General features: G+C 31.3%; 1 protein-coding gene across 2 annotated transcripts in view; it reads right to left on the reverse strand.

Moving 5' to 3' along the window:
• The window catches only part of LOC149926042 (pikachurin-like), a 139,833-nt gene extending 119,633 nt beyond the window's left edge, over positions 1 to 20,200 (reverse strand). For both annotated transcript variants that reach the window (XM_090160735.1, XM_090160734.1), the window contains exon 1: positions 19,802 to 20,200. In XM_090160735.1, the coding sequence (XP_090016861.1) occupies positions 19,802 to 19,922 (121 nt within the window). In that variant the 5' untranslated portion in view covers positions 19,923 to 20,200. The remainder of the gene's footprint in view (positions 1 to 19,801) is intronic.
• Positions 20,201 to 27,261: the final 7,061 nt, after the last annotated feature.

A 27,261-nucleotide genomic window follows, 5' to 3' on the forward strand; every position in this document is an offset into this window, starting at 1 on the left:
TTGTAGGAGCGTAAATTGCAAGTCTACACTCACCAGGGTTGGCTGATTTAAATCAATTTTTATATAGTATTTTTGAAAAATAAAAACCTCGCCAATTGCTATAATTTAGTTTGAAATACAGTCTTTCTTATACTTCGTCCCTAATTTTGCATTGGATTCTACCTGTGGGTGGAGATTCCGCTGAATTTATTTTGTAAAGTACCAAATTAGGTTTTAAAAATTAAAAACTTTTATATGATGATTAGCTTAAATTTAATAAATTCATTATACATATATATTAAGTCTTTAAAATTAAAACATATTTTTTAGGTAAAATTATGATACTAAATTATATAAAACTTCGAATTTTTTATTAAAATAAAAACATCAATAAAAATCCGATTTAAATAAAAAAAGCGATTTATTTGATTTTTTTTTAAATAAAAAAATTGCCAACCCGGCCGTTCACGTTTCCTCACGCGTGCTTAACCTGTCTTTAAATTACCTCGGCTAAAGCAACTCCTGTCACTGGGTTCTCGGCCATATCTGGAACCAATTTCGAGAGAAATGCATGCTCAATTTGGAACCAATTAGCAAACAAAGTTAAATTAAAACTGTGTTTAATCTCAATTATTACAAAACGTGAACGAAGTTTTATTACATTATAATTTATTTATCCTAATAACTAAATTTGTACTAACAAGGAGAGTACCCGAGTTGTTTATTACCGATTTTGTTAAAAGTCCGGCGTAATGTAGACCTATCTGATTTTAAAATATTTTGCAACCGAGAAAATCGCATGCTTTTTTAAATGGAGATTTTATTGTTTTAAGTGATCAAAAACATTTTCGGTTGCATGGCAAATCGAATGGCTAGTGCAACGTCTCCTTTTGGAAAATTTCATATCTCATATAGGTTCCAATTGGCAAATGATATATTCCTTGACAATTCCCTGATGTTAGACTAATTTGTTAAATTACCTGACATTTCCCACATTTTTATAAAAAATTTAAAAATTCCCTAATTTTTAGACTAAATTTTAAAATTTCCTGACGTTTCCTTGATTTTTGGACTAATTTTTAAAATTCCTTGGCATTTCCCTAATTTTTCGACTAATTTTTTTAATTCCCTGGCGTTTCCTTAATTTTTAGACCCATATTTAAAATTCCCTGACTTTTCCCTATTTTTAGACCCATATTGAAATTCCGTGATTTTCCCCTATTTTTAGACCCATATTAAAATTCCCTGATTTTTCCCTAACTTTTAGACCCATATTGAAATTCGTTAACTTTCCCAGGAATTCCCGGTTTTCCACGTACTGCAATTATGCATTTCGGAGTTACCACACTTGAGCAGCGAGTCGAGAAGAAAGACAAAGTTGGCCGCGAGGCTCGGCTTCCCCGCAAAGCGCGTAAGAGGGCTTCTGGACCAGGCGAGTCTGCCCCGACGATCGATCCGAGACGGGATTTTTTTGCCGTTTCGCCGCAAGTCCACACCTAGAGCCGACAACCGGGGCAGCCCTAATGCAGCCTCTATTCTAATCTGTCACAAAAGTCTCTCTGCAGTGTAATGACTGAAAAGCGTCTCTCGCCTACAGCTGCCTCGACAAATTTAGGAACATTTTGCCGCGGAGTCAAAGCGGAATATTATGGAAAGGTCAATAGTCCAGTTCACGTTCCTCCGACTTCTAGATCATAAGGTGATAGTATAAGCAAAAGTACATACTATATCTACGAGATAAGTATCCGTCATGGATTTAGATCGATTGGATTTCAATAGAGTTTTTGAATTTGATTGAAATATATTTTTAAATTTGATTCAAATTGGTTGTATTTGATTTAAATTTCATTTTTTTTTATTTAAATTTCATTTTTTCTTTTGATTTAAATTTCATTTTTTCTTTTGATTTAAATTGGTTTTATTTGAAATAAATTTCATTTTTTGTTTCGATTAAAATTAGTTATATGTGAATTAAACATAATTTTTTTAATTGATTTATATATAATTTTTCCATTTAAATTAAATATAATTTTTCCATTTAAATTAAACATAATTTTTCCATTTTTATTTAAATATAATTTTTCCATTTGATTTAATTATATTTTTTCTATTTGATTTATAATTATATATTTCTGTTTTAAATATTTTTATTCAATTTTATCTTTTATTAATATTTAATTTAATTTTTATTGATATTTCATTTTATTTTTATTGATATTTCATTTTATTTTTATTGATATTTCATTTTATTTTTATTGATATTTCATTTTATTTTTATTAATATTTAATTTAATTTTATATATTATATTATATTATTTCAATTATTTAACTAATAATTAATTATAATTTAAAGTACCATGTTACTAATCTAAAATAAAGTTTGAAATTTTCATTCAAACTATCTTTTTACACACAATATTCCTTTGAAATTACATCCCAACAGTGACTCTTAAAAACTATAACTACTCTCTTGTAGTTGGAACACTTAAAATACTATATACTTCTAATACCACTTTATACTTTAACACTCATTACGGCCTAATTAAGTGCATTTCCAATCAGTCACGGTCTAGGCGTTTTCCACACACGATTAATTCTACGCGCTTAGTAGGCGAAATCCCGGTAGCTATCTTCTCCCTGAACACCGGTGTACTGCGTGTGGAACACGTTTACAGGCGCCCGTAGGCCAAATTTCATTTTCGATGAAGAATTTATTTAACAATTAAAATTTAGAAAATAATGAAGAATTTATTAGTACTATAAGACGTATATAAAATACTTATAGCTTACAAGTATCTATTTAAGACATGAAAGTGAAACTGGAAAAGAAAATTAATTAACAAAATACATGTACTAATATTAAAAAAACGGGTTGTATTTAGTTATCTTCTAAACATTGAGGAGTGTGTAGATTCTTATCTGAAATACGGTATTTTATCTCGGGGCAGTGCTTTTAAATCAAACTTGCTACGCAGAATAATTGTAATATGTATGAATAGACATACGCCTCGTTCTGTTATATAAATAATATAATGTATTTTCTATTGAACACATATTTAAACTTAATAGTCTTTTATATGTTTTTAAAAATAAGAATAATTACATAACTATTCCACACGCTTTCAATTTGGTGATAAAATAGTTCCACCAAAAGTGCCAAGCTGTCACGCACACAATCACGCGTTGTCACAAGGTGTATATTTGTAGAATAAGTGACCAGATGCCGTCAGAAATGAAACTTCATTTACATTATATTAGAAATATGTTAAAAATTGGTTGTTTAACAATTGATATTGATTAGGGGTTTTTGAATTTTTTATTTTAACTTCTATACTGGTTTTGTTATAGAGATATTGTTTAAACTTTACTATCCAAACGACCGATACACAAGTTTTCTTATTGGGGTCGAATAATTCAAAAATGTATTTTAATTATAATAAGAAAATGAAAATAAAAAATATGTAGATGGCGCTAAACGAAAATAAACCCAGACTGAAACTACGAGTGTAATATCGAGGATAGATTACTCTGAAGTAATTCATAATAATCATGAATATAAATATAATAATTTTAAAACTAGGTATTTGACTTTAATCAGATGTAATCATAATAACCTAAAAAGAGTGTTCGAACAAATTAAGAAAATATTTAACGTCGACGGTTATTTCAATCGCTGCTACAATAAAAGACTCTCTCTTTACGTCAAACCCACGTGGCGAAAAGTGGATCGATGAATGAAATATTTCTGGTTGGTTATAAGATTCGCCTTCCTAGTCAAAAAAACCAGTTTCAATCCATACTCAAGTCAAACCCAGTCAACTATGTTCGACATTCACTTAAAAAATACCATTTTGAACGCAAATTATTTTAAACTCTCGGTTAGGCCTAAGACAAGTTATTGCGTCGACGTAAATATCTCAGTTAGGCCTAACAGAAGTTTTCGCGTAGACGCTCTTACCATTTTTTTGGCCTTTTGAAAACCAACCCAATACAAGGAGCATATAATGAGTAGCTTACACGTCCAGGCTCTATGCATTAATACTTCCTGGGGAATAGTTGAATGGGTTTTATTGAAGCGTCTATTCCGACGTCTAGACCTTAAAATTTGGACAACGACGAAAGCCGTTAATTTAGCTCCGAATTTCGTTTTCGTGGATTTTCTTGGTGTGCTAAAACTGTCTATTGAGGCCAAACTAGTTGTGGAACTTTATCTCCATTTGCGCAATGCATTCCGATTGGTGAAACTGTGTTTGGAAAACAATTTGCCCGATAAGGCTCAAAACCGTTGTATTATCTCCTCCTTAAAGATAATACCTACGACATAAAAATGAAAGTGTACCCTCGCAGGCTCGAGACTCGAGTGTTACCAAAAGGCCACTTATTTTCCTTAAGGTTCAGGCCTTTGTCAAAAAGTGGAAATAGCAGAAAATATGACAAAAAGTGGAAAATAGCAGAAAATATGGCCAAAAGTAGAAAATAGCAGAAAATATGACAAAAAGTGGCCAATAAAGGAATATTGTGTGCAAAAAGCTAAACAACTATTTTGATTGAAATATTGAAACTGTTTACATATTTATTTATTTATTTGTAACATTATTCTTTTAATTTGACAGAATGAAGAAAAATAGTTAAAGCGTTGCTGTTGGAATGCCTTTCATCTGAATCAGAGTCTCTTTAACAATGTCCACTATTTGCCACATTGAACTTATTGTTCAGCCCCGAAAAACTCACTATTACTCATGTTATTTACCACCTGAATTTCTCTAACTGGCAACACTATCGTGACCATAGATATAGAAAACGTATATAAAGGTCTAGATAAAATATTCCAAAGGGAGTTAATACGGAGGTGACAGCTAGCAGAAACGCGTAATATAAGACGATATCTGTCGGTAAGAAAACTCGTGCTATCGTCGCGAGAGCCATTGTCTCCTGCTTAAAAATTATACTAAAAGTCACCAACAGATGGTGTCTAAAGACTACGGCCTGCGGAAAGGTCAAGCACTTAGTACTAAAATGCTAAGAGAGCTCGCGCTCTTGGTCACGTGCCTTCCTCGGTGTCTGCTAGGTGTCAATTCCGTATTTTATGTTAGGCTTAGACGACCCGAAATTGATCTAGACCTTTATATACATTTCTTATATGTATGGTCGTGACAGTTTTCAATGGGAGGTAATTTTCGCAACAAACAAAAATAAAATTTAATTTGCATTTAAAAATTGTAAAATTTACCTAACCTTATCACACGTACCCAAAGCTGATAACTGTAAAAACTAGGATATTTAAGTATTTTTAATTTTAATTTTCACGATGAAATGGTTTTAGGTAAATCAATTCGCGACCGAAAACTATCGCAAAGCCCCCTTTGGTTCGCCATTGAAACCTAGATAGGTATAGTGGCTAAAGCAGACGCTAATAGTTTTTCCTCATCGTTATTCGTAAATTTGCCTTTATAAATAATGATACTTGCATTTTAATATAATTTTTGCATCGTCTGATATATTTTGGTAATTTTATTTAATAAAAAAACGTTCCTATGACTTTATAATTTGTCCGTAGCAGGCGCTAGATCATAGGCGCTACCTCAGAGAAGCTACCGCCGTTACGCAGGGTTTGTACGACAATTTCTGATATAAAATCCCTGGCTTTTGCAGGTTATCCCTGACCAATTTTTGCCAATATTCCTGACCTTTTTGGATATTTTTTAAAATTATTTTAGGTAAAAAATTCTTTGTTAATGTGTGGTTTGGTCGACTAACTAAAATCCCTGACTTATCCCTAACTTTCTACGAAATTATTTAAATCCCTGACTTATCCCTGACATTTTTCCTCCATTCTACAGATCCCTGACTTCCGTACGAACCCTGTTACGCCATCTAGACTCGTTTCGGTCACGAATACATTTTCTTTGAAAATGTTCGGGAACCCGCCAAGGTACATGTTTCAAACGAATTGCATTCGCGCTACGGGTTGCGAAAAGGGTGCGGCCTACGTATTCTCTGTTTACCCGTATACATCCTTGCGAATATATATTTCGGTTTATTATTCTATTAACAGAGTGTGATAGCGTTAAGAGTTTTGTCGTTTTTAGGAACCATTAATATAAATGAAGAAAAGAGAAAAGAAGAGCTGAATTTATTTCCCTTTGTTGACTATTTGCGACGCTGTCCACAAAAAAGGCCGTGTCCGAAATAGCGACACCGTTTCTCTAAAATGAGGACAGCCACTGTCCGACAGAGATAAGACAGCGGCGAAGCCATTTTCCCGAGCCCCTTATTTAGATGAAAAATTGGTTTCGACGATGCCTCGCAACACTTTTGCCAGAGACGTCTAGCACTAAGCTACGAAAAAAATTATTTAAAGTTTGTTTACAAAACATTTATTTTAATTAATTTGAAAATTAAATTTTCGATCTTTGCTTACAACCTTAATTTTCGTTAATTAAAGTGCCCTTTTTAAACTTACAAAACATTTATTTTAATTAATTTTAAAATTAAATTTTCGAGCTTAGCTTACAGCCTTTATTTTCGTTAATTAAATTTCGCTATTTAAACTTACAAAACATTTATTTTAATTAATTTTAAAATTAAATTTTCGAGCTTAGCTTACAGCCTTTATTTTTGTTAATTAAATTTCACTATATAAATTTGCAAAACATTTATTTTAATTAATTTTAAAATTAAATTTTCGAGCTTAGCTTACAGCCTTTATTTTCGTTAATTAAATTTCCCTATTTAAACTTGCAAAACATTAATTTTCATTAATTTTAAAATAAAATTTTCGATCTTAGCTTACATTTATTTGGATTCATTTGTAAATTAAATTTCTTTATCTTAGCTTACAACATCTATTTGATCTAATTTAAAATTACTTCCGATCTTAGCATGCAAAATATTTATTTTAATTAATTGAAAAATAACATTTCAGTTACTTATTATTATTATTCTTACTATAAGAAATACATTTTATAAATTTTATTTTTTGCAGGTTCGATGGACCACTGGTGGCTGTAAACTAATTTTAAATTTTTCCACTACTTGTCAAATAATTTTAAAGTTCGAGGTTTTAGACTTGTAAGAAATGGCGTATTCAAAAATGGAGCCTTTAATGGCGGTACCCCTTACGGAAGGATCAATTTTGAACATTTTGTCCAAATATTAGTTTGAGGGAAATGGCCGGTCGGATCGCGTCGTGTTAAAGCCCTTCCGGTTGGTCAAATATTTATTTAAGGTAAAAGCGAAAGAATGGAAAAATAAAGTTCAAACTCAAAATCGAAGCAGGGATTTGGAAGAGGTGCCAAAACATGCAGGGCCAGATTGAAGAGAGCTTTAAATACGGGAATGGCTGATCAACGGCGGATGTAGAGGGGGCTAAAATCAATACCGCCGCGGAGGGAATATATTCTCATTATATTCTCGGCCACAAGAGGCCGCTAAGCAGCGCTGTTTCGCCGCCAAAGTATCCTAACTGAACATTTTCACGAAATATCCTCAATATTCCATTTCTATATTTAATGTGGCGCCATCTACGACAGGTTTTTGTCAAGCAGATACTACGCACCAACCATTTCTCATTCCTGATAATATATACTACTTAAGCATTTATTGTAGCGCCATCTATGGCAGTTTTTTGGTAAGCATGTACTACGTACTAAGTATTTCTTATTCCTGATAATATTTAATACTTAAGAATTTATTGCGGTGTCATCTACGGCAGGTTTTTGGAAAGGAAACACTACGTACCAAACATTTATCATTCCTGATAAAATATGATACTTAAGCATTTATTCTGGCGCCATCTATGATAGTTTTTTGGAAAGCTGATTCTATTTAAGAGCGTAGAAACGGGAAAAATAGCATTACATACTACAAACATGTCTATTTTCTGATAGTAAATGGAAATATAGTATTTATTGTAGCGCCATCTATAACAGCTTTTCAAAATGAAATAAGAGGTTAAGGGCCGCCACCTCCTACAATCGTGTAATTTCTTGCTGGCGCCATCTTGTGACCAAATATAATACGTATATATTTCAGTATGATATAGAAAATACAATTGAACTCCCCCCGTAAAACGCGTATTTAAGTTTTGTAGAAACGAGAGAAAAGGAAATTAAATACTAAACACAGTGATACGAAACGCAAACTCAAAATCTGATGAAAACGCTTGATTTTTATATGTAAATTTTTTCTCTTCCCGAAGGAGCAATCCAGAAATGGTATCAATGTTTAAAATAAAATCCAAAAGTTAATAGTTCTCCTTCAAAGGGAGTACAAAGTTCAATATTTGCTGTAAAATGTAGTATAACATACAAAAATATGACAATAATGTACAGGCCTTTAAATTAGGTTACAAGGAGTAGGAGGGTGGTGGCATGCCCTTCAAGCCACGCGAGCCAACAGCTGCCTACACTCACTATTACCGTTAACCTCTACAAGTTTTGATGGAAAGGGAAAACCGAAAAACTAGGGGAAAAACCCCTTAAACTCAACGCGGAAGGAGTTGTTCCTAGTTGGGATTCCGGGCGCGGGGCAGTTCGGACATAATAGCCGGGGCCCGGCGAAAAGGGCCCCAAATCATGCTAATTAGAGGCCCATCGCCTTGCAGGGTTAGCCCAACCCAGTGGGTTTTTAATGGGTTTTTACATTTGGGTGGGTTTTTAATTTTAGTATACAATTTCCATATTTGTATTAGACGATATGTAAAAATATACAGATACTGCAAAGCTGAACCAAAGGACTGGTAGGAGTACCAAGTTATAAGTTTCAAGTTAACAAGACAGTTAACTTTGTAAAGTTTGTATCATATTCACATTACAATTCAATATAAGATATATATTAAAGTGGTCATTGCACATTGAAGAATTTGGTTTTTCATTAAAAATCTGAGATTTGAAAGTGGGTTTTTACTGAGGTGGGTTTTTGGTTTTCGAACCCTGTCGCCTTGCTCTACAAAAGCGCCCCCTTTCAATTAGAAGGGCCCCACAATGACGTAATTTGGCCCGGGGCCCGAAATATCTTTGCACGGCCCCGTTTCGAGTTACTATATTCTGTCACTGAGGCGACCGATAGCTTCACACGGGCATAACTCGAGAGAAAGGCAAAATGGCTTTAATCGAATCAAAACTGGGATTTCCCTCTCCCAGATCGCCCCATTACAATCATCATACTTAAACGGACATTCGCTACGCGTTATCCAGAGAATGCAAAGAATGCGTACCACAGCAAATAGAGAGATTCAGTTCGCCCACTAAAACGCCTGGGGGAAACGTGTAGCCTTTCTGGCGGAACAAAACTTACCCCAAAACCTAACGCTTAATAGGATTAAGTTGAATCGGAAGAGTTACGTAAGACTAACATAAATAAAAACCTTTTGATACTTCTATATTTAGTACCACCCAAAAATACAGCAAATTTTTTACCGATTTACACCATATGTTTAAAAATGATACCACGAATTGCACCGATTTAATGCGAAACTTAAAAACTATAATTTGAATTGGAAAGGTTAAATTGCGTAGGTGGGTGGTGGAAGGGTTGATTGGTTTAAACCACTGTGGTTTTAAGCTTGGTTTAAGCCGTGGTTTATATTAAATAAACCTGGTGTAAATTAGGTTTATTTGGTTTAAACCAAAAAAAATTGGAGGGGTTAGCACTTTCACCTCGCAGCAAGAGGAGCCGGGTTCGATCCCAGCTTGTGGTACTGGGTGAAAACTCGGATGCGTTGAGTTTGCGAGTTATCTCCCCTCTGGTTTAAGGGATTTTCCCCCGAGCTCTTCCATAAAAACTTGTAGAGGTTAACGGTAATAGTGAGTGTAGGGAGCTGTTGGCTCGCGTGGCATGCAGGGCTTGCCACCACCCTCCTACGCATTGTAACCCGGCCACCTGAATTAAAGGCTTCAAAAGTCGCTTGATGACTTAGGCCTAAGGTGGTACCTTGGGTATTAGCCTAGCTGATTATTATTATCTATAAAAAATGTTGACATTCAACAAAAAATACGTTTGAATGTTTCTAAATAATATATTACCAAGAATGAATTTAATTATAATAAATAGGGGGAGGTCATGAGTCTTAAAACATGAGGGGGGTTAAAATCTTCTCAACATTCCGTCCACGTACAAACAAATATATTCTTGATTTCATACATTATATATTCTATTTTATATAAATTTTGAATTGTTTTGAAATTTTGGAATAGTTCTTCGTGAGAAATTTCGCTATGAAAACCAAGTGCAGATAATCTTAAGTTCCACCTACGCGTTCGCCGTACGCGTTAGCATCAACGATGCTCAATCTCCTTCGCACTATATGGTAATGGCGTACTATTTGTCCGCGGGAGGTCGCAAAATTCCAGAGCCTTGATTAAATATGTAAATAAGACCGAAATCGTGGCCAAGGCACGCGTGGCTGTGTGTTTGTAGAAAGCTTCTATTAGCGAGATTAAGCAAACGGCTCCCGTACAAGTTTAAACGCTAAATTCGACCTCACTCGCGAGATAGCTTGACGAAAGGTCGTCGAAAAGCGCTGGAAGAGTACGTTTCCTCGTGCATAACGTCGGCAGCTTAATCTCGTTACTAATTCCTCTAAGTAAGCGTTTCGAATTAAGCGTACAAATTAACGGTTAATCGGCAGAGCGAGCTTCAGAATGTAAGCGGATTTTTTCATTCGAAGAACGCTAAGGATAATTTTGGTTCTAAATGCAAACGGTCATTTTTACGCTAAGGTACGACCATATTTTCGGCCATTTTCTCGTCTCACCGAGCGTTGGATTAGCCTGCTCGTTTACGGGGCTTAAGACAATTTTAGGATTTTAGATTTTTTTTCAGAAATTTTACTTAAGAAAAAAATAATGGACTTAAATCGAATATTTTAGATTTAAAACCAAAATAATATATTTAAATCGAACATTTTAGATTTATAAAAAGCAAAATAATGGACATAAATAATAGATTTAAATCGAATATTTTAGATTTATAAAAACCAAAATAATGGACTTAAATAATAGATTTAAATCGAATATTTTAGATTTATAAAAACCAAAATAATGGACTTAAATAATAGATTTAAATCTAATATTTTAGATTTAAAAAACCAAAATAATGGACTTAAATAATATATTTAAATCGAATATTTTAGATTTAAAAAACAAAAATAATGGACTTAAATAATAGATTTAAATCTAATATTTTAGATTTAAAAAACCAAAATAATGGACTTAAATAATAGCTTTAAATCTAATATTTTAGATTTAAAAAACCAAAATAATGGACTTAAATAATAGATTTAAATCTAATATTTTAGATTTATAAAAAGCAAAATAATGGACATAAATAATAGATTTAAATCGAATATTTTAGATATATAAAAACCAAAATAATGGACTTAAATAATAGATTTAAATCGAATATTTTAGATTTATAAAAACCAAAATAATGGACTTAAATAATAGATTTAAATCTAATATTTTAGATTTAAAAAACCAAAATAATGGACTTAAATAATATATTTAAATCGAATATTTTAGATTTAAAAAACAAAAATAATGGACTTAAATAATAGATTTAAATCTAATATTTTAGATTTAAAAAACCAAAATAATGGACTTAAATAATAGCTTTAAATCTAATATTTTAGATTTAAAAAACCAAAATAATGGACTTAAATAATAGATTTAAATCTAATATTTTAGATATAAAAAACCAAAATAATGGACTTAAATAATAGCTTTAAATCTAATATTTTAGATTTATAAAACCAAAATAATGGACTTAAATAATAGATTTAAATCTAATATTTTAGATTTAAAAAACCAAAATAATGGACTTAAATAATAGATTTAAATCTAATATTTTAGATTTAAAAAAACAAAATAATGGACTTAAATAATAGATTTAAATCTAATATTTTAGATTTAAAAAACCAAAATAATGGACTTAAATAATAGATTTAAATCTAATATTTTAGATTTAAAAAACCAAAATAATGGACTTAAATAATAGATTTAAATCGAATATTTTAGATTTATAAAAACCAAAATAATGGACTTAAATAATAGATTTAAATCGAATATTTTAGATTTATAAAAACCAAAATAATGGACTTAAATAATAGATTTAAATCTAATATTTTAGATTTAAAAAACCAAAATAATGGACTTAAATAATATATTTAAATCGAATATTTTAGATTTAAAAAACCAAAATAATGGACTTAAATAATATATTTAAATCGAATATTTTAGATTTAAAAAACAAAAATAATGGACTTAAATAATAGATTTAAATCTAATATTTTAGATTTAAAAAACCAAAATAATGGACGTAAATAATAGATTTAAATCTAATATTTTAGATTTAAAAAACCAAAATAATGGACTTAAATAATAGCTTTAAAACTAATATTTTAGATTTAAAAAACCAAAATAATGGACTTAAATAATAGATTTAAATCTAATATTTTAGATTTAAAAAACCAAAATAATGGACTTAAATAATAGATTTAAATCTAATATTTTAGATTTAAAAAACCAAAATAATGGACTTAAATAATAGATTTAAATCGAATATTTTAGATTTCAAACAAACTAAAATAATAGATTTAAATCGAATATTTTAGATTTCAAACAAACTACAATAATAGATTTAAATCGAATATTTTAGATTTAAAACAAACTAAAATAATAGATTTAAATCGAAAATTTTAGATTTAAAACAAACTACAATAATAGATTTAAATCGAATATTTTAGATTTAAAAAAATATCAACTTAATTCAAATTTTTTTGGATTTAATAAAAAACCAAAACAAACAAATTAATTCAAATCGATTAATTAGTTGATTTTTTATTAAAAACAAATAAAAAAACCAATTACCCGGCTTGAAATTTTGTTAAAATGTTTTCCATTACACTTGTATGTCCCGGATAAGCGAATAAGAGGCTGATGTCTGCGAGCGGTCTGATCCGGGGGTTGACCAGTCGGAAAAGAAGGACACTCGACCGAGAAAGGATTCTGCGGCCAAACACTTGGCCAGGACACCTCCGCCTTCTTCCGTTGAGCTCCTTCGAAGATTACAAGGCGATTGGACATTCTTATCGCTACTGAACACGAGATTAACGTTCTCGTGTACACTAAATCTCAAGATAGATTTGGAATTTTTGGGTTAATATTAAAATAAGATATTATTATAAATTCAATATTAAAATAAGATATTATTATAAATTCAATATTAAAATAAGATATTATTATAAATTCAATATTAAAATAAGATATTATTATAAATTCAATATTAAAATAAGATATAATTATAAATGAAATATTAAAATAAGATATAATTATAAATGAAATATTAAAATAAGATATAATTATAAATGAAATATTAAAATAAGATATAATTATAAATGAAATATTAAAATAAGATATAATTATAAATGAAATATTAAAATAAGATATAATTATAAATGAAATATTAAAATAAGATAAATTATAATTGAAATATTAAAATAAGATAAATTCAATATTAAAATAAGAAATTTATAAATTCAATATTAAAATAAGAAATTATTATAAATTCAATATTAAAATAAGATTTTATTATAAATTCAATATTAAAATAGGATATTACTATAAATTTGATATTAAAATAAGAAATTATTATAAATTCAATATTAAAATAAGATATAATTATAAATGAAATATTAAAATAAGATATAATTATAAATGAAATATTAAAATAAGATATAATTATAATTGAAATATTAAAATAAGATAAATTCAATATTAAAATAAGAAATTATTATAAATTCAATATTAAAATAAGAAATTATTATAAATTCAATATTAAAATAAGATTTTATTATAAATTCAATATTAAAATAGGATATTACTATAAATTTGATATTAAAATAAGAAATTATTATAAATGAAATATTAAAATAAGATATAATTATAATTGAAATATTAAAATAAGATATAATTATAATTGAAATATTAAAATAAGATATAATTATAATTGAAATATTAAAATAAGATATAATTATAATTGAAATATTAAAATAAGATAAATTCAATATTAAAATAAGAAATTATTATAAATTCAATATTAAAATAAGATTTTATTATAAATTCAATATTAAAATAGGATATTACTATAAATTTGATATTAAAATAAGAAATTATTATAAATGAAATATTAAAATAAGATATAATTATAAATGAAATATTAAAATAAAATATAATTATAAATGAAATATTAAAATAAGATATAATTATAAATGAAATATTAAAATAAGATATAATTATAAATGAAATATTAAAATAAGATATAATTATAAATGAAATATTAAAATAAGATATAATTATAAATGAAATATTAAAATAAGATATAATTATAAATGAAATATTAAAATAAGATATAATTATAAATGAAATATTAAAATAAGAAATTATTATAAATTCAATATTAAAATAAGATTTTATTATAAATTCAATATTAAAATAGGATATTACTATAAATTTGATATTAAAATAAGAAATTATTATAAATTCAATATTAAAATAAGATATAATTATAAATGAAATATTAAAATAAGATATAATTATAAATGAAATATTAAAATAAGATATAATTATAATTGAAATATTAAAATAAGATAAATTCAATATTAAAATAAGAAATTATTATAAATTCAATATTAAAATAAGAAATTATTATAAATTCAATATTAAAATAAGATTTTATTATAAATTCAATATTAAAATAGGATATTACTATAAATTTGATATTAAAATAGGATATTACTATAAATTTGATATTAAAATAAGATATTATTAAAAGTTCAATATTAAAATAAGAAATTATTATAAATTCAATATTAAAATAAGATATTATTATAAATTCAATATTAAAATAAGATATTATTAAAAGTTCAATATTAAAATAAGAAATTATTATAAATTCAATATTAAAATAGGATATTATTAAAAAGATATTATCAATCTAAATATATTTATAAACATTTTAATAAAAAATAACATTTTATAATAAAAATATATTATAAATTAATTATAGCTATAAATTTCAATCAATATTATAATTAATGATAACTAATTAAACCATATCATATTAATATTAGAATTATATTATATCAATTAAAATATATATGTTAAATGTACATTTTATTTTTAAAATTACCGGATTTTAATGGAAATTTGATATTGTAAAGGGGTCTTACGGGGAGAAATTTTAGTAATACAAGAAGTGGGAAATCTTAACTCTTAAATCGGTATTTTTTAAAACAAACCATTGTATACAGCGAAATAACGCTTATCGTATTGATTGCGTTAATATTTCATTTATATTATTGTTATATTTCACGTTGAAGCTGCTCAGAAAACGCATTGACGTAATAATTTAATATTTTCGAAGTGTTTGATCGTTTCAGCTAGGAATTTATAAGACGGTCGGTTTAATAATACAGCGAATTAAAATATATATTGTTTTTATTACCCTGGCGAGTTTTGAAAATCTTTCTAGAGAGCCCAATATTTCCGTTTCTAAGCAACGCCAATAAAATAACAACGCTTGACTATTTCCACGATTATTCAAATTACACGCGTTAATCATCCGTTCATTTTCCAACTAGTATTCCTTGGAACTATTCTCTTGGAACTAATTAACAGAACAGCGTGAATTATTAGCAAAGCAAAGGCGCCTAATTCAGCCATAGAATCGTTTCTATATAGGGAACCCCTCGGAGGTATATCTATGTACGCCAATTTATCTTATCGTTCACAGACGCAGAATGCGCCGATGCCAAAATGGATAAAACCTTAATTGGGGTTAGGCAACTTTCTCTCTCAATAAAAGTCCCAGAGCCTTATCGAAAAACATATACAGGGGGTATCGGCGCAATTTTATCGTAAATATTAATAACAGTCAGAATTGTCCAATATAAACCACCTCAATATATTTATAAAAATGTACAAAATTCAGTTTCCTAGCAATGTCAATTCGAAGCAAACTAAATTTAATTTCTAATTATTAATTAAATTTAATTAATATTAATTAAAATTTTGGTTTATACAGGGTTTGTATGAAAATTTCTGATCTAAAATCCCTGACTTTTCCATGTTATATCTGACCAATTTTGGCCAATAACCCTGACATATTCGTTATATTTTTTGACATTTTTTTAATTATTTTAGGTCAAAAATTCTTTGTTAGTGTGTGGTTTGGTTGACTAACTAAAATCCCTAACTTATCCCTGACTTTCTACGAAATTATTAAAATCCCTGAATTATCCCTGACGTTTTTCCTCCATTTTACAGATCCCTGACTTATCCAGGTTTTCCAGGATATCCAGGTTCTGTACGAACCCTGTTAGATAAATGTTCCACTCAAATTATTTATCAATTTGTCAAGAAAAAGAGGAACAAAACGTTAAAGAACAATAAAATAAAAAACAATCAATTAAAATTATTTTATTTTATCGGAAACAAAATTTATATTACCGCCGCAACCAAATAATTAATCAATTTCTCAAGAAAAAAGGGCATTAATTGTATAAAAATCATTAAATTGATTTTTTTTATTTCTTTTAGAAAGCAATAATACTGCTCCTAAAATTGAGGAAAACATTTTGACTTAAATGGCGCGTTACAGGAAGCTACAGCTAACAGACCCGAAAAGTACACTCGTACGTTCTTCATAACCTAAATACGTTCTTACTAAGTTTCAGGGTCGGTAAGAACCAGCCAGACTGGTATAATCCTCCGTGGTTTAAACCGATTTTAACCACCGAAAAAATACATGGTTAAAACCACTTTCTTTTTATAAAAAAAAAAATATTGAGAAATGAATTAGAAATATTGAAAAAACTAAAACTTAACCTTCACTTTTTGTCGTAAGTAATGAGAGCTAGATATAAGCAATTGGGGGATCTTAAAATTCATTTTGCGCGTGAAAATACGCCGCCATGTTAGTGTATAAAAGCGGGTAAATAAGCCTACTATACGTCACAATGTAAAGGTACTGTCACGCGCAAAAACGTAACTTTGAAATCGGGCAAATTGAGCATTTTAGAAGTAATGAGGGCTAGATATAATTACTGTGTCGTCACATTTGGGCTCTGAGAAAATTGCTATGAGTTGTAGAGAGACAGGATTTTCTACTACGATCTAGTAGAGGTCGGGGATGGTTCACTTTTATTCAATAGATAAAGCTCTCAAAATTATTCGTAAAACGTTTTGATCAAGTAATTTATATTTCTGTATTATCCGATTAATTTTTTGATAAATTTGTAACGACGTTTTTTTCGATAAAAAGCTCAAATTTTACGAATAATACATGTTTTTTAATCATTTTCCGAAATATTAACCGGTAAATTTCTTAGTTTACATTTTTTCCCCGAAAAAATTAATTTAATCATGGATAATGATTAACCGACCCTGACCCCTACGATCTAGACTGTCGCGCCTCTAGTGAGTACCGACTGAAGCTTGACCTTCCCTGCTATGGTTATGCTCCCTTTAAGTGCGCGAGTCTCAGTGTCCAGAAATTTCGAGGGATTTTAATTAATTTATGATAAAAGCGATCGAGCGAATCAAAACACCCTGTAGATTTCTGGGAATATCTAACTCGAATAAATCAAATCCTGGTTTTAAAAATTTACACCAACCGGGGCACAAAATAGCACTATTAAATGAAGAATATATTTATTTATACTAACAAGTACGTAATAATAAATACGACAGTTTCGGAGGGTTTCTACAGAATTACCATTCTCAAATTCCCAAAAATTTCCAGATTTTCCATATTACTTGAATTTTCTGCTATCGGATTATCCATAAACACGGTTTGGAAATAGAACTGATACCACTTTACTTATTATAAGGGTTGAGTAAACACAGAAAGATATAAATAAAAAATATTTTAATACCAACTTTATAAAAAGGAAACTGAATTCACTGACTATTTTTACTTGTTCTTAATATTTCCTGACTATTTTGCTTGTTCTTAATATTCCCTACTATTTTACCTACTGTTAATATTCCCTTACTTTTGACTTGTTCTTAATATTCCCTTTTTTACTTGTTCTTAATATTCCCTTTTTTACTTGTTCTTAATATTCCCTTATTTTTTACTTGTTCTTAATATTCCCTTTTTTACTTGTTCTTAATATTCCCTTTTTTACTTGTTCTTAATATTCCCTTTTTTACTTGTTCTTAATATTCCCTTTTTTCTTGTTCTTAATATTCCCTTATTTTTTACTTGTTCTTAATATTCCCTGACTTTTCCCCAATGTTTAGACGCACCTTGAAATTTCTGACTTTTCCAGGTTTTTCCAGATTTGCAGGTACTATTGGCAACACTGGTTATGACATTTGAAAAAGCAGACGACGAAGGAATCCCCAAAACACAGATGGCGCCGTATTTAATTTCACACGACGTTAAAAAGTTTAAATGTTTTTGCTTAACAAAATTTGAAACCAAACGTCAAGACGCAGGCGTTTACGCGTGAGTTGCCTAAACTGTCTATTACTGCCTAGAACAATAAAACGCGTACGCAGAACGCTTAGAGTGGGTTATTGCAGATATTACATCATTATCTTCGTGGATATGACGTCATTCCTCCGTCACTCCACACTTAGCTTTCAGTAATAATTTCGACATACTGACGCGCTTATGGAATGTGATTATTGAGAGGAATTTTGGCGCAACGTTTTACAATTCCCAATTATTAAAATGCAAATTTTTTATTTTTAATATTAAATATAAAAATATAGTTTAATATAATTTTTTATTTTATTTTCTTTATTTAAAAACAAGACAAAATTGTAAATTGCAAAAATAAGCAATACAAAAACCTGTACCTTTGTAAAAAATGTTTATAAAACATGTTGTGTTATAGCCAATAAAAAGTTGGAATTTATTAATTATCATTATTATATGAATAATTGCATTGAACCAATTATTTTTTATTTTGATTATTTTTAAATATCATTCCCAGAGTGACGTCATCACAAAAACCAATTAATACTCAAACTAAATCAATTCTCATTAGAAACAAAATATTAATAAATATTTTTAAATCTTTGACTAACAAACTTTATTTATTTATTTAAGTGAAATAATTACGTCGATAGCCTTAAAAGATACGCAATTGTAAGTTCAGCTAAACCAGTAAAAAATTATTACTGTAAACAGCAGAATTAAATTATCTTGTATTAGGGTAATTGCGTTTGACGAGGCATTTCATATCGAAATATCTGATTTCATTATACGAGGTCAAAATATTGTACGTTCACGATACCCCAAATTAATAATGATAGAGAATTGAGCCTTCCCAAAAATGTATATCTAGATCGTTAGGTTTAGCCAAAGATATAAATCTCCTGTTATAGAGAATAAGCTCTTCACAACGAAACGGGAAAAGAGAACGTCTATACCTTATTTATAGCCACTTTAAATGGTAACATTTCTTATAAATAAGATTAATTTGGACGTTACGAATGATAATATAACGAAATAATCATGATTTATAGTACCGGTTTGATTTACAACGCCTTCAAATTGCGTAAAAATTTCGCTTTTGCGTTTTCAAATAGTGAAAAAATAGGTTGAAAATCGCATCTAGAGATAAAATCAAAATACTAGAAACTACGCGTAGGAAAATACATAGAGCGCGAAAGATACGATTTGGTTGGAAGAGGCGATAGGAAGGTTATTTTTTCGCGCGTAATGAAAATGTAAAACGCGAAAAGTCTGAACAGTGTTGTTGTATGGCCGGGTTGGAAATAGGTAAACGGTATCCCGGGGGACTTACCCTGAAACGCCGCTTCGAAAAGAACATCGGAGGAAGCTTCGTTGAGGCCAGCTATCAAAGCGGACGAGGCGAAGAACAGCAAGGCGTACAGGCTGAGTTTCAGCAGCGTAGCAGTTGCCATGTTTGCCGTCAATTTGGCCCGGTCGATACTGAGACAAAGCGCGCTATAGTCCGCCCCTGTGAACGAGGCTTCGGCCGCCGAAAACACACACCGCCGTTGGCCGCTTCGTTACCGCGACTTTCCGTCAAGTGATTCAGACACGAAATTGTAGAGAGCGTTCTAAGAAACTCCATTGACTATAGGTCGCTTTCTAATTGTAAAACAGCGTCGAATTACGACGGAACACTTTCGATAACTCGTCCTCCGCCATTACAACCACTCGACAGCTAGAGCGCGACGTTCACCTGAAACGGAGTAGCAGACGGATCTCGCTATACAGCGCCGCGCCTGATCTCAGCGCCCCGGAAAACGCGTCTCTGGGGGGCCGTTCCTAAAATTACGCTGACTTCGTCGTCGACTCCTAGAAATTATAACAGAGGAATCGCGACTCGATGTTCTAAGGCTGGGGATTTTCGCGCGGTACTTCCGGTTAATATATAGACTCTGCTTCAGTCAGGGTTATTCAACTTTGGGAGCTTAGATTACGGAAGCTTTCGGATGGTGCCCATAAACCAGACTCCCTTTCCCCGAAATTTCCCGCTTTTACGGTTATTGTACTGGGAGCGCCATCTAGATTAATTATATTGAAGTAAAGTTAGACTTAGTTTTAAATAAATATTTCTTTATTTTCTAATAAGTACTTATCAAATTGATTTCATAATTAATTGACCTAACTAATGTTTTTTTATTTTTTCACGAGCTTCTATTTATCTGCAATAAGCTTCGTGCGTAGATTAAATTTTGGTCACAAGTATCGCCGCCTACCGACCGAGTTTTAAATGGAATATACGAAAGCCGTCTGCTCGTTCGAAATTCTCTTCACAACAGCTGAAAGTTTGAACCGAAAAACATTGAAATTCAATATTCGTCTGCTATTTCTTCACATATTTAGTTCACGGATATTAAGGCAGATGGCGCTATATTTACTAAGCTTGAAGCCTATAAATGAGGCTGTTGGCACATCAACTTATAATATGCCACTCCTTCATCCAGTCAGCTTAATTTATACAATCCCGGAAGTTAAAAGGCCTAAACCGCCCCGATACGTCTTAGTAGCTATTCCTCTTCTATATTTTCCATAAAATAACGCTGAATACGTCGTCTATTTATAGAAATTATAAAATAAGAATTGCAACTCTAGCTGTGATAATAAAAATTTCATGATCTATCTAGAGGTTCTAAAGCTAGAAGTTTGCGTGGGATACTCACGGGTAATATATTATTTAATCAAAGAGGCTTAAATAATGACATTATCGAAAGTAAATAGGCTTAATTAAATTGCCCGAAAACAATAAAGCTGTCGAGTTGCTTTTCCTCTTCTATATTTTCTATGGTTTACTCGCTTTATTCATATTGCGTTATTCTTATAAGATTTTATTTAAAAAAAAACTTTTTGTCGGTAGAGTAAACAAAATAAATAAAAAAGAAGTTTTTTTATGGTGGGCCATATCGAACTTTTTTAGTGTTTGTTTTTGTAACACCTGATGGCAGCACTAGAAAGTGGAAGAAGTCGGATAACATTAGAGATTAAATCCATATAAGAGAGTTTGTAAATTTCACTACAAGGATGATACTACCAGGATCTTTTTAAGTAGAGGTCAGAGCATTTTATTTTTCTTTCGTTAAGCTTGTTCGTCAGTTTCAGGACCTACCATATTTTACGAGCTAAAATTAATATTGGTTCTACCTTGGATAAATAATAGTAGTTCCGCGTGCATTTGTTAAGTGTTTGATACGGGTTCTGCCTTGTAGAAGGCTACGTGTTACGGGAGTTTCGGAAATTCTCCGTTGACTTCGCCGAAGTGGTGCTGCTGTCGCAAAAGCCTTTTGCTGGTCAGTTTTTTTTTTCAGGTCGAACTACTATTATTAACCCAAGGTTCCACAAGCTATCGTTAGAGAGCTTGCCGATACACGGATATTTGCCCTATGTATGTACTTTCTTTCCCCCACCAGGGGCAGACTACCTTTCTGACGTAGAAGTGGTTCTTATTTATATAGCTGAGACAGGCAGTGGCGTAGCCCGGGGGGGGGCACAGTAAGCACAGTAGGCACATGCCCCCCCCCCGAAACGTATGGTCGTACGTACACATATTTTTATTTTTTACTCTTTTTCAACATTGGTGCCCCCCCCCCCCCGAAACAAAATCCTGGCTACGCCACTGGAGACAGGCCCGTACGCTGACCTCTCCATCGAAAGATCTTGATTTTGCTACAAACATTTCCGGGAACTGATTTTGACGCAAACGAAGCTAAGGCGGCTCAGTCAGCAAAAATTATTTTCCAGATATTGACTTTGTTTTATGTTAAAACGTAGGCACCGCCATCAGTGGCGTAAATTGCAAATTTCTTCGATGTTCCTACAATCATCGTACTATCATAGTGTTTTCTTCTTATTGAATATGATTGGACGAAAGTTTGGCCAGAGTTTGATATTCTACTTATTTATCCGATGATTTTTTAAACTAACTATAACGATATGTCAATGTGGTGTCAAAATTCCCTTTTTAAAATTGCTATATTTTTCAAAACTTCTCTATTCACGTAGGTCTAGGGCCGCCGGGAACGGGCTCGGGCCCAGGTATAAACATAATTTCGGGTCCCGAGAGAGTCATGACTATTGGAGATCCCAGGAGTAGTGTTCCACGTTCGATCAAACCAGGGCTTAAAAGCCTTCGTAGGTCACTTTATCTGTACACCAAAACCTAGTTTCTGACTGGCCATTTAGAATATACCAAAATAATTGTTTCTTTATTTATGTAATTGCAAAGATAAATACTGCCTATAAACAACAGAGTCAGGGTTTTAATAGGTTTAGGCTTAAATGTTTTCTCAAAACTGTGGCTAAGCTTCTTTTAGACTTTTGTAAACTTTGCTCGGGGACAAGCAATTTACTTGGAGAGGAGCTTCCGGCCGTAATTAAAATCGATTTGTAAGTAAATTTAAAAGTACATACAGGGTGTTTCAAAAGGTTATGCAAATATTTTAAGGAGCTATCGGGGGTGAGTTGAGAAGTATGCCTGTTTTTTTTTAATACGATGAGTTAAAAGGGTGCCAGAGGGCTCTTAAGTGTGGCCTACTAGCCCCTGGAAGTAGGCTGCAGTAAACGCAAAACCAAGCAGCAGGGAAATGCGAACATTAAGGTTTGTGTTCGTGTGATAGGTAAAAAAGGACTTTGTAAACAAATCGAGGTAACCATCGTAAAAAGGTAACTTAAACAGTATTTAAAGTCCCTGCTGCTTCGTTTAGCGCTAGTTGCAGCCTACTTCCAGGGGCTAGTAGGCCACGCTTTGAAGCTCTCGGTATAGTCCCTACCGCCTATAAAGAACCATAATAGTCCAATTTGTCAAAAAAGATGAAACAAAGTATATTGTGGATTCAATCCAGTAATAAATATAGAAACTCCATAGGCTTCAAGAAAATAGCTTTAATGTCTCACCCCCCCCCCCCCCCCCATTTTTAAATTAAAAAAAAATTCAAAAGTTTTTTGAAAAATAAAAAGTTACGAAGGAAAATTAAAAAAAAATAAAATTAAATAAAGGAGTTGTAGGGGGTGAGTTGAGAAGTATGCCTGTTTTTTTTTCTTTTTCTACGATGAGTTAAAAGGGTGCCAGAGGGCTCTTAAGTGTGGCCCAGGGGCGTAGGAATGCCCCTACCCAGAATTTTGCTGTGAGGGGCAACTAATGTTATTTTCCCCTCCAACTTTGTGGTCTGTTGAAATCTTCAAAAGGCTCAAATGCTCATTTAAAACGCATATAAAGCTTATAGAACCACAACTGTGTTTAAATTTCAGTCTTTTCCCGCCAATTTACATAGTAGTAAACAGTACACATGCACTCGGAGAAGCTACACTCCTTTAAAATTTCAAAACCATTCTCCAGACCCGTTTTCGTTTCTCTTTGCCCCCTCCAACTTCTAGAACGTTCCTACGCCCCTGGTGTGGCCTTCTAGCCCCTGGAAGTAGGCTGCAACAAGCGCAAAACCAACCAGCAGGGAAATGCGAACATTAAGGTTTGGGTTCGTTAATGTCTCACCCCCCCCCTCCCCCTTTTTTAAATTTCAAAAAAAAATCAAACGTTTTTGAAAAATAAAAAGTTACGAAGGAAAATTAAAAAAAATCAACGGCGCACAGTGGGGCAAACTGAGCCCAAACCTGGCCAAAGTCAAAAAAATAAATCACGCGTATGGATTTTATTTTAATTTATAATATTGTTTATAAACCACCGCACAATTTACCGGTGTTTGATCTTTAACTGCAAAATTTTATTCTCCACCAGGCTCCTTAGAAGTAGTAGATTTGTTTAGAAATTTTAAGTAGGAGTTTTTGCATAATTTTTGGTATACATTCAGGCCTGATTTAAAAGGTTAAGATATTTTTTTGCAGTCTTTGGTTTTGGAAATATCAATACCAAGTAGATATCGATATTTAAGAGTTATGAAACTATTATACAAAGCCACGTAATTCAAATAGTGTGAATTCTGGAAAACGACGTTAAAGGGAATATAACCTGCAAAGCAATCTTTATGGAAGACCCCTTCAATTTTTCAAATTTCGCTGTACAGTGGCGCCAAACATTTTTAAAGCGAAAGGCAAGAGCGGTCAGAGCTGCAAGCGTTGGTGTTCCACACCAAATACCTTTAAAGGTCTTTAACTAATATATTCCTTTAAGAATTAATGTGACTTTTAGTTATGAATTTAGGTAGATTAAGTTACAATTTTTGATTTAAGTTCATGAATGTTCATTATTTATCACAATATCGATTAAAATGTTTGCCGATATTTGCCTATTTTCTATTTTTTGTACAGATTTTCAATAGATATATGAAATTAAAAAGGGTGTCCAATTTATAAACGACCCATGGCGATAACATCAAAACCATTTACTGTACTAATTTCAAATTTTTGTGGCACTTAACACGTGTTGGGGAACAATTAGAAATGATAACATTGATGACCTTGAACCGTTTCTTCAAGGTCATTGGAAAATTATCTCGAGAACCGTTAGATTTAGAAACTTCGTTCCAATTAGAAAGGTGTTCCTCATCATATTTAATGTCGAATAACTACTACAGGAATCGCAATTTCATACTAACCTCCAACAGAGTATTTCTCTTCGAACTGAAGGGCTATTCGACTGGAGCGCTACCGTGCGGAATTCGAGAGAGTTAAAAATCTGGTACAAAATGGCGAGGATCTCCCTAGCCTGATTTACGAGTTTATAAATAATTTTTTAGCTATGGCCCCCGAAAAAATGTTATTTGAAGATTATGAATTTCAAGAATAATGCCCATTTTAATGGAAATTTAGCTTTACCAGTAATTAATGAAGGTAATTTAAAAGCCTTTTAGAAGATTCATTACGAGAGCTATTTTGTGCCTCCTCTAGTTTTCAACCGTTTCGCAAAGATTAGATTAAAATATATTCTCAAGAATATCTGATATTCAAAAATTCTTATCATATTAGTTAATGAAATAGATTAGTATAACTTAACATGAAAATTCGGCGCTAATTTTACCTTTCAATAATCTAATCTCCAACTCCATGGACACTGCCATCTTGTCCCAAATTTTTAACTTCAAAGAACTTCACTATTTGGCGCTGCCCGCCACGTAAAATTTCAACGCGACATTTGGAAGACGAAGTTTTATAGGCTTACATTACTAGTCCTGTAGTAGTTTCCCCCTGGAATAACTTTAGCCCAAATTCATTTAATCAATTAAAAGCCGAAACATTTCACACTTAAAACCAGTTGGTCATCAAGTAAATAATGCTAAACTGGCTACAGGAAAGTTATTACGAATCTAACATAACATATGTTCTGTTCACGAATATTCTATTTATTCAAATTTATGTTGAGAACCATAATGGATATTCAAAAAAATTACAATTAGAAAAGTGTTCTTCGCCACATTTTATGCTAAATGGGCTTTGATATGATTCAATTTGTAAAATTAGTAATCAAAAATGTATTTTCTTTACAGTTCGTCGATTCAACTTAAAACTATGCTAAGTCAATGGGAGAAATTCTTTTACGTAATTTTTTGATTTATTAAATTTATATTGTAAACAGTTTAGCATTGTTTACTTGATTACCAACTTGTTTTCCGACTTTCAATTGATCAAATGAATTCGGGCCAAATTTATTCAGACATTAAATATGATGAGGAACAACTTTCTAATTGGAACGAAGTTTCTAAATCTAACGATTCTCGAGATGATTTTTCAATGACCTTGAAGACATGGTTCAAGGTCATCGATGTTATCATTATTAAGTGTCCCCCATTACGTGTTAAGAGTCACAAAAATTTTAAATTAGTACAGGAAACGGTTTTTGAGATATTAATTTTGAACAGGTTTGGGCTCAGATTGCGACTAGCGCGTGGCTAATGAATATAGGAGTGGTTCGGTGCCACTGAATTTCTTTAACAAGCGGTGAAAACTCTCCTTCCTATCCCTCTGTCGGGGAAAATAGGCGTAACCCATTCTTCATACTCCGATGGTGTCCCAAGGAACAACCATGTTTAAAATCCAGTAGACGCAAATCCTATTTTTAATCGTGGGCTCGTGGCTGCTACTTGTGGAACCTGCGCACTCCCGCCGAGTGTCTTACGTATTTTTAAGTCGAGAGAAGGACCGGAAGAGGTATATTTTATGTTTTAGGAAAGTTTCCTGTATTAATTAGTAAAGAGATTCATCGATAAACTATTGTTGTTCCCTAAATTACTTAGGCCTTGGTTAATTTCTGAAATATTGATGTGCCAAGATCTCGGGGCTCTGGAATATGTGTCTGCTTAATCTTGGATTAATTAACGCATAGGGGTATTCCGGTTTAGCAAAAACCTGGAAACCTATGCTAATGGCCCTCTAGATGCGAAAAAAAGCAAAGCTACATCTGCGCAAACACGAAAAACGGGTCACAAATATATTTAGAAAGTAGGGACACCTGAAATTTTTTTTCGAACTAGTTTTGCCGTCCAATTTGAAAGTAGATATATTAACGGGTGGCGTAATTTACGTAGAAAAATGTGTGGCCCGTTTTTCGCGCATGCGCAGACGTTGTCACGCCTATCTCTACCGATAGAGCGCCATTAGCACAGGATTTTCCTAGAGCTCGGCGTTTGGATAAGAAATAATAACTTTATTTATTTTTATCCACAAACGAAAATTATCCGAAAAAAACGATTATTTTACATATTAAATTGCTATATAACCGTGGATAATATCCATGGATAAACACTTAATTAATTTGTATGGTTAATCAAAACTTTAGCGGTTAATTTATCTGTTTCGCCGAGCTCTAGA

Source organism: Leiobunum rupestre, chromosome 10, assembly GCF_980474605.1.
Source record: "Leiobunum rupestre chromosome 10, qqLeiRupe1.1.hap1, whole genome shotgun sequence".
In the NCBI taxonomy this organism is placed as follows: domain Eukaryota; kingdom Metazoa; phylum Arthropoda; class Arachnida; order Opiliones; family Sclerosomatidae; genus Leiobunum; species Leiobunum rupestre.